This window comes from Salvia hispanica, chromosome 6 (assembly GCF_029641045.1).
Source record: "Salvia hispanica isolate PSC_SH4W2 chromosome 6, Shi_PSC_v1, whole genome shotgun sequence".
Lineage (NCBI taxonomy): Eukaryota > Viridiplantae > Streptophyta > Magnoliopsida > Lamiales > Lamiaceae > Salvia > Salvia hispanica.
This window is the reverse complement of record NC_142697.1, coordinates 12,588,397-12,600,982: the sequence shown is the minus strand read 5'-3', so window position 1 is coordinate 12,600,982 and position 12,586 is coordinate 12,588,397. Positions and strand designations below refer to the sequence as shown.

The 12,586-nt window shown below is 36.3% G+C and overlaps 2 protein-coding genes across 7 annotated transcripts; both read left to right on the top strand.

Annotated features, from left to right (window-relative positions):
• The first annotated feature begins 5,121 nt into the window (after window positions 1–5,121).
• Window positions 5,122–9,004, top strand: LOC125205303 (serine/arginine-rich splicing factor RS2Z32-like). Of its 4 annotated transcripts, none has more exons than XM_089060993.1 (7): window positions 5,122–5,236; window positions 6,062–6,178; window positions 7,108–7,147; window positions 7,274–7,369; window positions 7,907–8,103; window positions 8,290–8,391; window positions 8,477–9,004. In XM_089060993.1, exons 2-7 carry the CDS (start codon window positions 6,069–6,071, stop codon window positions 8,841–8,843), a joined length of 912 nt encoding a protein of 303 aa, XP_088917119.1. In that variant the 5' UTR covers window positions 5,122–5,236; window positions 6,062–6,068; the 3' UTR covers window positions 8,844–9,004. The 4 variants fall into 4 exon arrangements, with proteins under 4 accessions (XP_088917119.1, XP_047960101.1, XP_047960104.1 ...); XM_048104144.2 differs by having other exon boundaries at window positions 8,287–8,391; XM_048104147.2 differs by lacking the exon at window positions 5,122–5,236 and adding an exon at window positions 6,844–6,931 and having other exon boundaries at window positions 6,056–6,178; window positions 8,287–8,391.
• Window positions 9,005–9,147: 143 nt separating this feature from the next.
• LOC125205304 (pathogenesis-related protein 1-like) lies at window positions 9,148–10,781 on the top strand. 3 transcript variants are annotated; one of them, XM_089060994.1, is made up of 3 exons: window positions 9,148–9,278; window positions 9,356–9,722; window positions 10,010–10,781. In XM_089060994.1, the coding sequence occupies exons 2-3, from the start codon at window positions 9,421–9,423 to the stop codon at window positions 10,524–10,526; spliced, it is 819 nt and encodes a 272-aa protein (XP_088917120.1). In that variant the 5' UTR covers window positions 9,148–9,278; window positions 9,356–9,420; the 3' UTR covers window positions 10,527–10,781. The 3 variants fall into 3 exon arrangements, with proteins under 3 accessions (XP_088917120.1, XP_047960106.1, XP_047960105.1); XM_048104149.2 differs by having other exon boundaries at window positions 9,148–9,493; window positions 9,596–9,722; XM_048104148.2 differs by having other exon boundaries at window positions 9,148–9,493; window positions 9,578–9,722.
• Window positions 10,782–12,586: the final 1,805 nt, after the last annotated feature.

The window sequence follows — 12,586 nt, the reverse complement described above, 5'->3', positions numbered from 1 at the left end:
AAGCTTCCATTATGAACACATGCTCAGACGACAACATAATACAATGAATCCCAATCCCACCAATGTATACAGTATTAAATCTATTCAATTAGGTGAAAAAAAATTACAAATAAACACACTCCAAACACATATTAAATTTTGCAGTCGGCCATTAGGAACCAACAAAAAAGGCGATGGGTGCTCGACAGGGGAAAATTCTGAGACTTATTTACAAAATCACAGCGGTACACGAATCGCAATATAATCTTCTGTTACAGGGTTTGAAAAACATTACCTTTTGAATCGCATCTTGGTCAGCCATGGGTCCTCGGCGTTCGATTTTGCCGGTTCAATTGGAATCAACCTACAAACAACGGCAAAGACGATAAGATTGAATTCAACCTTCTCAATTTATGATTTAAACCCAACAAATATGCCCACCAAAATTTTCGAATTGGAGTTTCTTCACCGCCGATCTGATATGTGGAATTTGGAGTGGGTGGAGAATTGGTTGTTTCTCGATAGGAGAAGGGAGATGGAGTAAATGAAAGGGGCATTAAAGTATTATCATGTTGTAAGTTAAATTCACTAAAGTATTGATATTCCCCAATCGCAGGTTCATTGGTAGTTAGAGTTAGCTACTTTTTTGCAATAACTATCGCCTACAGTGTCGGGTTTTGAGATTCAAGTCCGGGTCACTTTGATTGCTAACATGGCATACAAACATGGAAATAAGGGTAGATAAGGAGGGCTATCTATGTCTAACATGGAAAACAAACGAGCCCTTAGTGGCAAATTTCATAAAATATGATTTAAAAATATATCGAATCTATACAATATATGAAAGGGGAGTTTTGGAAGGTTTTGAATAATCATTTTATGGTGAGGGATGTAAATGCAATTAATATAAAATTCAGAAATTAATTCTAATAAATATATAATCCACTTAGTTGGTTATTTTCCCATGTTTCATACGTGAGTGAGTGGGAGGTTATTTACACTAAGAATTATATTATTGGCAAAATAAGAAGGTTTGCATCTTTTTATCACAATGGTCGTCCTATATTAAAATGCGCACATGATGAATACCTCAGAATCTCTTCATGGATTTATCGTAAAGCTTTCTGAAGAATAAAACAGGCTTGGGAGTCATGCAACTAAAGTTGATGAAGTTCAGACAAAGTGCATTACTGACTTTTCCAAAGCTTATGAGGTTTGATGAATAAATGATTAATTGTCAGAATGAAATTGACTGTATTTCTTCGAGCTTATTAAGATTTGTATAAGCAGGAACAGTCCAGGACAGATGCGCAGAAGCTTATTGCTGATGTGACCACCTTAGTTTCTGACTGCATGCGTAGACATAAACAGATGGTCAGCTTCTTTTGGTCTTCATCTTTTGTTGTATGTGCACTTTCAGTTTTATTGAGGTATCCAATAGTGGATGTTTTTCATGCATTTGTTGACATGCAGTTGTATGGATTTGCTCAAAATCTAAGATTCTTAAATGCACATGTGCATATACTAGCAGTGGAAGCCATGCTTTTAGTGATAACTTAATACCGCATGACAATTTTTCTGGAACCTTCTCTTCAGGAGTTTCAGTGAGAGTAATGAACTACGCGATGCTGAGATAGAATCTGCGAGAGTTATGCTGAAGAGAGTTGCAAAGATATTATTCGTTGCTTTGACGGTCAGTTACTCTACACTTACTATTGTGTTATTTGTTAATTGTAATGTTAAATATAGAGAGCTATGTTGTTGGACATTAACCACTCCAATGCTAGACCAAGACACACGCACATACATTGTTGTTTATGATTTGTTAAGGTCACTGTGGTATGGAGTAAGACTTTTTACTCGCACAATATCTGTTAAGAGATTTATGTGGAAGAAAATTTTAGATCATTTATATTCTCAGGGCTGTCGGAACAAGAAAGAGCATCCATTTCTAAAATTTCTGCAACTGCTAGAGCTCATTCAGAAACAGTAGATGATCATTCTAAGCAGGCAGCCTGTATTAAACAACATACCATTAACACTTTCAAACAAAAATATATGGTATGCCTTATTTTGCATCTTATGAACCGTCCTTTTTAGTAGTGTGAATCGGATTATTACAACATTTACGAGCCAACTGGGTCGACATTATCGTGGCTATTCTTCTTCCTACACTCAGGTGTTTTTCTCAAGTTTGGCTATGCAGTACTTCTATTTCTCTTTCTAATTAATATTCTTTTCTTTAATTTGATAGTATACAATTACTACTATATTTATATTTGATTTTGGTGAAATTAACAGGTTGATTTTTGGATTTATCTTCTTAATTTGGATGGCTAAGGAAGCCTCCACAAAATTATGTGGTGTTCATTGTTCAATTATGTATTTTCATGAGTCTCATACATCTTATGCTTTGCTCTACGGATGATTATTTTAATACATATTGATTATTGATTTTGTGCATTGCATATTGATTTTGTTCCTTATTCTATTGTAGTTTTAGGTGAGGCAGGCGGCTTTACCTACGAGTTCTGTTGAAGAGTGACGAATTTGAAGAATTGAAGATTTTAGTTTATAATGATGGGATTGATTTTAATTTTAAAGTTAATGTAGTGTATAAAGAAGTTTTAAAAATGATGAGAAATTATCTATTGTATTTAATTCTTTATTGTGATAGATTTTTATTTTCTTACTACATGATTTAATGTTTAATGATTATATTATGTGATTTGTTTCAAATTTATTATGCTTCAATGTTGATTTGTATAGATTTTTGTTTCTCATATAACTAAAATTGTTACTCATATTGTTCATTGTTAATATTGATTCTAACTTGTTTAATTAATTTAAAATTTAAAATTAATATTTTAAAAATATATTAATCTGCATATAGAATAGACGTGATACTAATAACTATAAAAATAGGATTTATACAACTTGCCGTACAAAAAGACATTTATTGCGTCAAGAAATTAGGGGTAGTATAACTGCAATATTATGTGGTACCTAAACTGCCTTTTAACACATAAATCTATTTTTTTATTTGTTTTATTGGTGTTCAACGTGGCACAATCATGTGCCTTGATTCCAAAAATCGACTGGTTGGTATTGGTGGGAAGTTATTTTTTTTAAATGTGATATTTTTGAAGTGTTATCTTTACCCAATATAGTTCCACAAATATAGTTGTAATTGATTAGTTTTCAAGCTGTTCTATGTATATATTCCCGTACGTGTATATGTATATATGTGTAGACTATGAAGATTGGATACTATTTTCATACCTATCCATTTTATTAATATAGTACTATTAGATTCATGATTATTTTATATTTGTATGTTTTTAGAATAATTATAAATTTTATTAATTATATTATGCAAAAATAAACAATTAATTTATTTACTCAACCTAAATCAAAACTTATAAGATTTGATTTCCATTATTATATTTGATTTGCATTGTTATACGTATATGTTAGTTGTTATTGATTTATCTCAATTAAAAATAGTTCCATAATTATAGTATACTATAATTCCTAATTTTGTGGGATTATATAGCATATGCGTGTGTAATCAATCCACTATAATACACATATCAATTAGGGGGAGTGTTATATTGCTAACTCAATGCTTAATTGCTAACTACAACTCAATAATAGCCATTAGATATTCAAATTAAAGGCCTAGATCATCAACCACGAAATGTCAATACGATCAACAAAAACGTCAATAAGGCTATAGGATTAATTTTAATAAATATCAATAGGGGTATTAATGTCAAGTTAGTTATAACTAACTTTTAAAAGAAATCCCAAAATTTTAAATTCATATAACATATATCAAATTAAAGATAATTTTATAAGGATTCCAACGATATACTACATGCATATGTTCCGACGTCAAAATTTGAAAAAAATTTAATTTTTTTTTTAATTTTCGTATTTTTTACGAACAGATTTATGTCAATACACCTCACATAATATGTCAATATTATGCTTGTAAAATGTCAATATGAAATTGTGTTGACATTATTATATCTTCGTATTGATGTATTTCAAACACTGTATTGACATTATATTTTAAACCCTAAATTTGATACTTGCTATTATCTTTTTAGTATTAAAAAATAAAAAACGAAATTACACATGGCAAATTGTAGACCACAAGATTTCTAAAATCTTATGGTCTTAAATTAATTGTAGTTAGCAACTAAGGGATGAGTTAGCAATTGATCACTCCCCTGTCAATTAATATATATTCCAATATAAAACTCATGTCTACACATTCTTACCTGGGAATATATCTTTATACATCATTTTTGGAGTACTATACTATTCCAATATAGATTAATTAATGGTTAATTAGCACAATAAAAATACTATACTATTCCAATATAGATTAATTAATGGTTAATTAGCACAATAAAAATTCTGAACCTGGCCCAGCCCAGAACCGGCCCGGCCCACATACTAACTGGGCCCGGGCTCATGCTGGGCCCATTGTGAAAACCAAAACCCAGGCCCGGCTCGGACCGCCACTGACATGGACCTGGGCAGAGCTGGGCTTAAATGTCATCGGGCCTGGGCCGGGCTAGGCCGGCCCGACCCACTTGACACCTCTATATGCAACTTATTAAATAAAATCAGTATAAGAGTTATGTTTATAGTATTATTTTTATTTCAATAATAATTTTTCAAAACAAAATTTATATACTACTCTCTTTATCCGTAAAAATATAAACTCTTTCCTTTTTGATTCGTCTCCTAAAAATAAAAACTTTCTATTTCTAATAAGGTGAAATCCATTTTTCACTAACACATTTTTCTTCATATCTCTCTTTTGTTTTACTAATTTTGTATCAAAACTTGTTTTCCTATCTTTCTTTTGTTTTACTAATTTTGTATCAAAACTTGTATCATTTTAAAAGTTCATATTTTTAAAGTTCATATTTTTAGGGAAGGGAAAAAATATTATTTATAGGGTTATTTGACTTTTATTATGAGATGGAAGCAGTTTTTTTATATGCATCTCTTATTTATTTTAATTGCACATTAAATTCATGTTATTCTAAATTTTTTTATATTTTTTGGAAAGGGGGAGTATTTAAAAAGGTGATCTATAATTTCTGCACCCTTCGATTTAACCATTAAATCCTAGCCGTTTAAATTAGTCATTTATCGATTATAAAAGGGTTTAGATCTCGTCCTCAGTGTTACGCTCCAGGGTTGCCTTCTGAAGCTCGGAATTTTATATTACAAGGTTGGATTTCATGCTCCTATCAACTCTTTGTATAAATAAATTCAATTTTTTTTAAAACTTTCACTAAATTCTTGAATTGATTTGTTATTTATTTTAATTTTCTGCTTGTTGTACTGTGTTGTGATGTTCTGCTTGTGTGTTACATTCAATCTGGCGGTTAGGTTTACATTTATTCCTCTTAATGTTTGATTGGGGGACTGGATTTGCTTCTGTTGCAGAACTAGGGCTACTAAATTCACCCTCTAATTTCAATTTTGTTTCGGGCGTTGTAATATATGGCTGTGGGCATCAAGGTGTTTGAAACATGGTTCCATCGGTGGATAATTTGTTTTTGCGTCATTACATCGCAAGGGTGAAAACAAGAAAAAAGTAAAAAAAAAAAAAAAAAAAACGGAATCGAAAAACTTTGCAGTTGGTGTAATTGGGTGGTGAAACCCTTGTGTGTTTTTTTATTCTGAAGGACCAACCATAGTGATGTACTCCCTCCTTCCAATAAAAATAGAGGTAGCATTATTGGTCAAGCACGAGAGAGATAGAAAGAACTATGTTAGTGGAGAATGGGGTCTAGACTCTAGATAGAAGATATAAAAAATTGAAGTGGAAATAAGTTTAAATTGGAGTTGATTATTTTTCTGTGACTGATCAAAATGGGAAGTGTCTTTATTTTTATGGGACGAAGCGAGTAATAAATTCCTGCATATACACTCTTGTTCTCTTATGAAGTGTTTTTTTTTTTACTTTTTTTGGGGCTTATTTTATCTTTAATCCTTCTAATGCACCCACATCTTGCACTGGGGTCTAATAAGTCTCAATTTGAATATTCAGCTCTACAATGCCGCGCTATGATGATAGATATGGGACCAGTACTCGCCTCTATGTTGGTCACTTGTCCTCACGGACCCGATCCCGGGATCTTGAGCATGTTTTTAGTAGATATGGAAGGTAATTAATTGGCATTCCTCATCTTGCTGTCTAATTTGTTTGGGTTCCATTGAAATTTTTAAGATTAATGCTTCATTGTCCTTTCTCAAACTGGAATTGATTTTTTCTGTACTTTGTGGATGCATGCACATTTACTGATACCTCTAGCTCCCTGCCTGTACCATATGCAGAATATTTTGCTATGTCCATTCTTTATCCATTTGAAGTGGATAGCATGGAAACTAAAAAAGATTACTTTAGTCTTGCCTTGAATTTGTATTTGGTGATAATTTATTCTACATCTGGTATGAGTTGCCTGAACTAAGCTTGTCCAAGAATATATACTTTTGGTTTACTCTTCCTATCCATTCTTGATCCTTTCGAAAGTGAAAATCCGTACTTTACTCTCGTTTACTTGAATATGTATATCGTGATATTTATTCTATATCTCGCATGAACTAAGCATGTCCAAGAATATATGATTTTGGTTAATTCTCCATCCTGGCATCTTAATACATCAGAGGTCTGTTATATGGAGCATAGCTTCGCCTCCCACCTCTTACTTAGAGCGTAGTTGCTTTCCAGGCATGCTTGTTGCCTGGGCATCATTGTGATCATGTTTTTTTTGTCAAGGAAAAAAATGTGTCTTAGTTCCTTTGAGCTTGACTTTGATGACTCTATTGAAGGTTTCCGAGCCTTTGCCTGACCTGGTGGTCAATGGTGGTAGAATGGACTATGCCTGACCTGGTGGTCAATTCTGAGAGGGTGGACTTGGTGGGATTACTTGCCGATTGTTAGAAGCCTTTGGCGATTTTCTGTGTTGTCTTTGCATGTTTTTATGGAATTTGCCACAATCAAACTGGTGTTTAGTTCATCTTGAGGACCAAGTTTCATGCACTGCGTTCTAAGTAGTTTTGATGGCCTTACTGTTTCTGGAAACATTTACGCAGAGTACGTGATGTGGATATGAAGCGTGACTACGCGTTTGTTGTATGTACCATCTCTCTTAAATCTTGTGAATGTTTCTTTTAAATACTTGGAACCTCAGTTGATCACATGTTTCTCAATTACAATGTGGGTATCTTGTTGGGGAATTTTTCTTCTTGATTTGCTCAGGAATTCAGTGATCCACGGGATGCTGATGATGCTAGATATAACTTGGATGGGCGTGATGTTGATGGACGCCGCATTACTGTGGAATTTGCCAAGGGTGTAAGTCACTTTTAGCCTTCTCTTGTTATAGGACCACGTTTAAGATATATAAAAGCTGCTTTTCTTTTTCTTATCATTTATCTGTGAAAATACAGAAACTTCCTTTTGTAACACAGCTGCTGCTTTTCAGGATTAAGTCATCATGATCCATGTCTAGTTTTTGGCACTCAATATAGGTTTTATGGTAGAATATAATGTTGCCAGTATGACCTGCCTGAATTTTCGGACCCATCTGGATTTAGAAACTTGCTCCCTCCGTTCCATAAAAATAGGGACTTTGGGGATGACACGAGTTTTAATGCAAAATTGGTAACGTAAGAAAGAGATAGAAAGAAAAAGTGATTGGAGTATTATTAGTGGAGAATGAGACTCACCTCATAAGAGAGAAAAGTTACTAAAAATGGAAGATGACTATTTTTGTGGGACGGCCCAAAATGAAAAAAGAAGACTATTTTTATGGGACGGAAGGGAGGGAGTATATTAGATAGATTTCACGGACTCCACTATTGCCTCTGACATTGTATGATATGAATACAGGTACCACGTGGGCCTGGAGGAGTTCGGGAGTATGAGGGCAGAGGTCCTGCTCCAGGTTCTGGTCGCTGCTTCAATTGTGGCATTGATGGTCACTGGGCTCGTGATTGTAAAGCTGGAGACTGGAAGAATAAGTGTTACCGCTGTGGGGAAAGAGGTCACATTGAGAGGAACTGCCAAAACAGTCCTAAAAAGAATAGGTTTGAATTATTGCTGGCTTCATGATTTTTTTCATCTGTACTCGTGTTCGCATCTTGTTTTATACTTCAATTTGGTATGTTTCTTGGTTTGTCCTGTCCCTGTTGTAGCCTTGACCAGATCTTGTTGAATTTAACATTATTTCATATCATCTAATTCTTCTTAATGTCTTGCTTATGCTTCAGTAGTGGACGTGGTCGAAGTTACTCACGATCTCCTGTGAGGTCACGTTCCCCTCGCCGTGGTGGCCGCAGTAGGAGTAGAAGCTTCAGCAGAAGCCGCAGTTACAGGTTTGAGCTGTTCGCATTTTAATAAAATGGGATGTCGGTTCCTTGATCCCCTCTGATTTTACTGAATGTTATACTTGGTTTTTAGCCGGTCAAGGTCCCCTGCTGCCAGAAGAGGACGTGATGCTGATTATAAAGAGAGGTCAAGAAGCCCTCGTGATGAAAGCCCAGATCTTAAAAGGGTTGCCTCTCCTACTAAATCAAGGAAGCTCAGTCCAACGCCTGATATGGATGCGCCAAGAGAGCGAAGTGCTTCTCCTAGTAGAGGCAGAGTGGAGAGAGAGCAAGATGGGTACAATAGTGATAGCCCAAAGGAGACTAGCCGTAGCCCTGTGAGTCCTGCTGGTAGGAGGTATGATGAGAGTCCTTACGAGGAAAATGGGCGCAATCGCAGCCCTAGCCCTGGAGAGGATAGAAGTCCTGCTGAGGATGAAGACGCAGTACGCTCTCCCTGAGGAACTAGGGATTTATGTATTGTCTCTGTTCTAAACTTTTGTGTTGTCATTTGTGAGGTACCAAAACTAGAGTCAGAAGTTTGTCTTTGCAGAATACTCAAAACTTTTATGTGAATTGATTTATCGTCAAGCTTTAGAGCAATTGATGAAGAATTGGTGAATTCTCAAGCCTCAGTTGTGTATCTTATTATTAGTTTGTCAAATATGTTGTGTTCTTTTTAACTGTACTCGTCATTTTAACTTTATTGGGTTGTATTGCCATGCCAGTTTACCTCTATGAAGTAGGGTCGTTACGAACCTGTCAATCTTCCATGGCAAAAATTTTGATTTCATTATATTGGTGTTAACGCCTAGATAATGGTCCCCATAGTTAAACAGAGAGATTCCTCCTACCTGAATGGGAATAATTTAGGGGCAACAGCTGCGGTACATTTGGTAAAGAAAAGAAGTTGATTTCTTTTCGCTGACGTCTATATATTCCATGATTCCTTTATGATAACATCTTTATTTAGTTAGTGGTGAGATTCCCATATCCCTCTGTGTACACAACATTGTGAGCTACGCTTCTCTGCGAAAGATGCAATCTTGGACGCAAGACTATGGATCGTGGTGTGTGAGCTTGTTCGGCAGCAGCGACGGTGATGCAGGAGGTCCGTTATTATCTTGTACTGATAATCATGGATCTTATGATGACTCGTACTACTTGACTTACGACCATATTGAGGATTATACAGCTAAGAATTGGTGCACAGACGAAGATGATAAACAAAGCAGCGAGTGGGAGAGATGGCTCGGAGCTGAAGATTATCAGTGGGTTGGCTATGGTGCTTTGGAAGACGATGTTGATGCTAGCTGGCCTCTTGTTTGGGATTGGAATGTGTATGACACTTTCTTCTCTTACTAGCTACCTCTCCCAAATTCACTATTTCCATGTATGGATATAATGAATTACTCATAGTTGTTGTATGAATTTATTTTTAATGGACCTCTTTCCTTCCGCAAAATAAGAAGCAATGAATTGTAACCATAAAATTTGGCGTGCAAAGAGGAAGGACATAGGAAATAAAAACCTAAAAACAAGAAAGAAAAAAAAACAAGTCCTCTTCCAAAAGAAAATATGGGAAGAGCGATGACGAGGGTGTGTACTCTCGTGATCCTTGTGGCAGCCGTGTTGGCGGCCTCAGCAGCGGCGAAGGTGGTCCACAACACGCCGAAAACGGAACTGAGGAGGCGGACCACCCACCAAAAGCACGCAGTATTCCAGGCGGCATACATACCAACCATGAACCTGGAGCAGCAGGACTACCTGGAGGCCCACAACGAGCTCCGGGAGTCGGCAGGCATGCCGCCGCTGGAGTGGGACGCGAAGCTGGCGGCGTCGGCGCACGACTGGGCGGAGAAGCGGCGCGGGGACTGCGACTACCGCATGCACTCGAGCAGCCCGTACGGGGAGAACATCTTCTACATGAAGTACCGAGAGTTCTCGCCCAAGGACGTGGTGCAGTGGTGGTTCAGCGAGAGCAAGATGTACGACTCGCGGCAGCTGCGGTGCCGCTGCGCCCCGGAGAGGGAGGGCTGCGAGTGCGGCCACTTCCTCAACGTGGTGTGGCGGGACACGAAGAGGGTCGGCTGCAGCGGCAACGTCTACTGCAACAATCAGGGGGGTGTCTACATCGTCTGTGAGTACGACCCGCCCGCGCTCTCTGCCGGAAATCCCTTCACCCTCCACCACTATTGACGGAATGGGATTTATTGGTTTAGGCTTCATCGATTCTTAGTTTAATATTTTGTTAACCAGCTAATGCTGTATTTCGACTATACATTTTATTTGCTTTCGGTTTTAGTATTTACTATTGTACTATCAATTTGAAAAAAACAAGACATGATCCTTGCTGGTTGGCCTACTTATACTGAAGTGCGCCGAATCAAAATTAATCATATCGATATGTTCAAGGATAGAACCCCTCATTATACCAAATTTATCGCTTAAAAAAAGCATCGGAAAAATGCATTGCAAAATGTCACAAGATCACAATGAAAGATCAACAAAGAGATGTTTGGAGCTCGAGTTTTTAGGAGAAAGGATTGAGAGTGGAGAAAAGGAGAAGAAGAATAAAAATTGGCCTTTCAGTGATATGTGTAGTGCTAGTCTTCTTGGGGAGAGATGATGAGCTTGAAAGAACAATAATGCCCGCTTCATTGTTCTGTGGAAAAAATGAAAAACCATTACAAAAAATTAACTATATTAATAATGATATGTGTAAATAAATTTGTTACCTCCCCAATGTCGGATCCAATCAACTTATCAAAGTATTAGTGAACTCCAATTTTCTCAACGATATGCTACAGATTTTGAACTTTGTTTACAGTGTATGGATGACTAGTTAGTTTAGCAACGCCTACCAAGCACAAGCCTATACATGCAGAAAATGTTGTTAATTATACATACAGAAAATGTTGTTAATTGGAAACTATATTCAGAATGTATGCATCAATAAGCAAGAAGTAGACATGCACAAACCAAACCGGAAATTGAAACCGCTGCGGCGGTTCGAACCGCCGGATAGTTGGGCGGTTCGAACGGTTCGGTTCAGTTCAGGTTCAAAGATTTGAGAAATCGGAACCGGCGGTTCAAAACCACCGGTTCGCCGGTCCGAACCAGCAGTTCAACAGTTCAAGTAAGTTTTCCGGCTAGGTCCTAGGGTTTTCATGTGTAGTGTTGCAGAAAAGTGGTCAGAAACTAACGACTGAACCTCCGGTTCAGCCCTAAACCGCCGGTTCCGGCATTAAACCGACTGAAATTTCAAATTTTGATTTTTTAAAAAAATTAGATTTTTCCCAATGTTCTCCTATAAATACCCTTTCCCCATCATTTTTAATCACCCCATTCTTGTGTTAACAAAGATTTCTCTTCTCAATCTATATTTTCTACTCTTATTCTCATACTTCAATTTCAATATGTCTTCTTCTTGTGATGAGGACATGCATCTCCCTCCTTCACCCTTACCATAAATCAGTAAAAATTCTAAGTTATCATCTACTATGTCTATATTTGTTAAACATTACAAGAAGGTCCCAATAGTGTCTAGTAGTGCTGATCCGCTATCTCAAGATATTACATTGGAGTTTAATGCATATTGTGACTACTGCAACAAAGTCTACAAATTTAATAATGGTGACTACTCTCATATGTCATTTGAAGACAATTCATCCGATCGAATATGGGCATGCCCCTACCACCAACTAGGTAAGTCGGGTAAAAGAACTATGTTGGCTTTGATTCCCAATGCAATTGAGCATTGGGGATACGAAGACACCTCAACTTAAAGTTAAATTTTAAATTTAAGGTGAGCTCAAGTCATTCTTCCTTTATTTATTTTTGCATTTGTTTCAACTTTAAAAATATTCAAATACAATTAAATAATTGTAGTTGTTGATTGTTGATTGTTAGAATAAACTCAACATTTAAGGTTGAATTGCTAAAAGTGTCCTCAATTTAGTTATGCAGAAACATCTCCTTTGCCGACTAAGAGGATATACTAATAAATTTATTGATCAAAACTTCAAGTCTTTTTTGCAATTTGTAAATAGCTTTGTTGTAGTCTCGTTAAAATTTACAAGTATATTTGAATTTATTTTTGAAGACTTCAAGTCCGTAAATTGTAATGGTTATAAGTTGTGAGTTGTAACTTGTAGTCTTGTTGAAATTTATATCAATAAAATTGTAATTTTCATCCTTATTG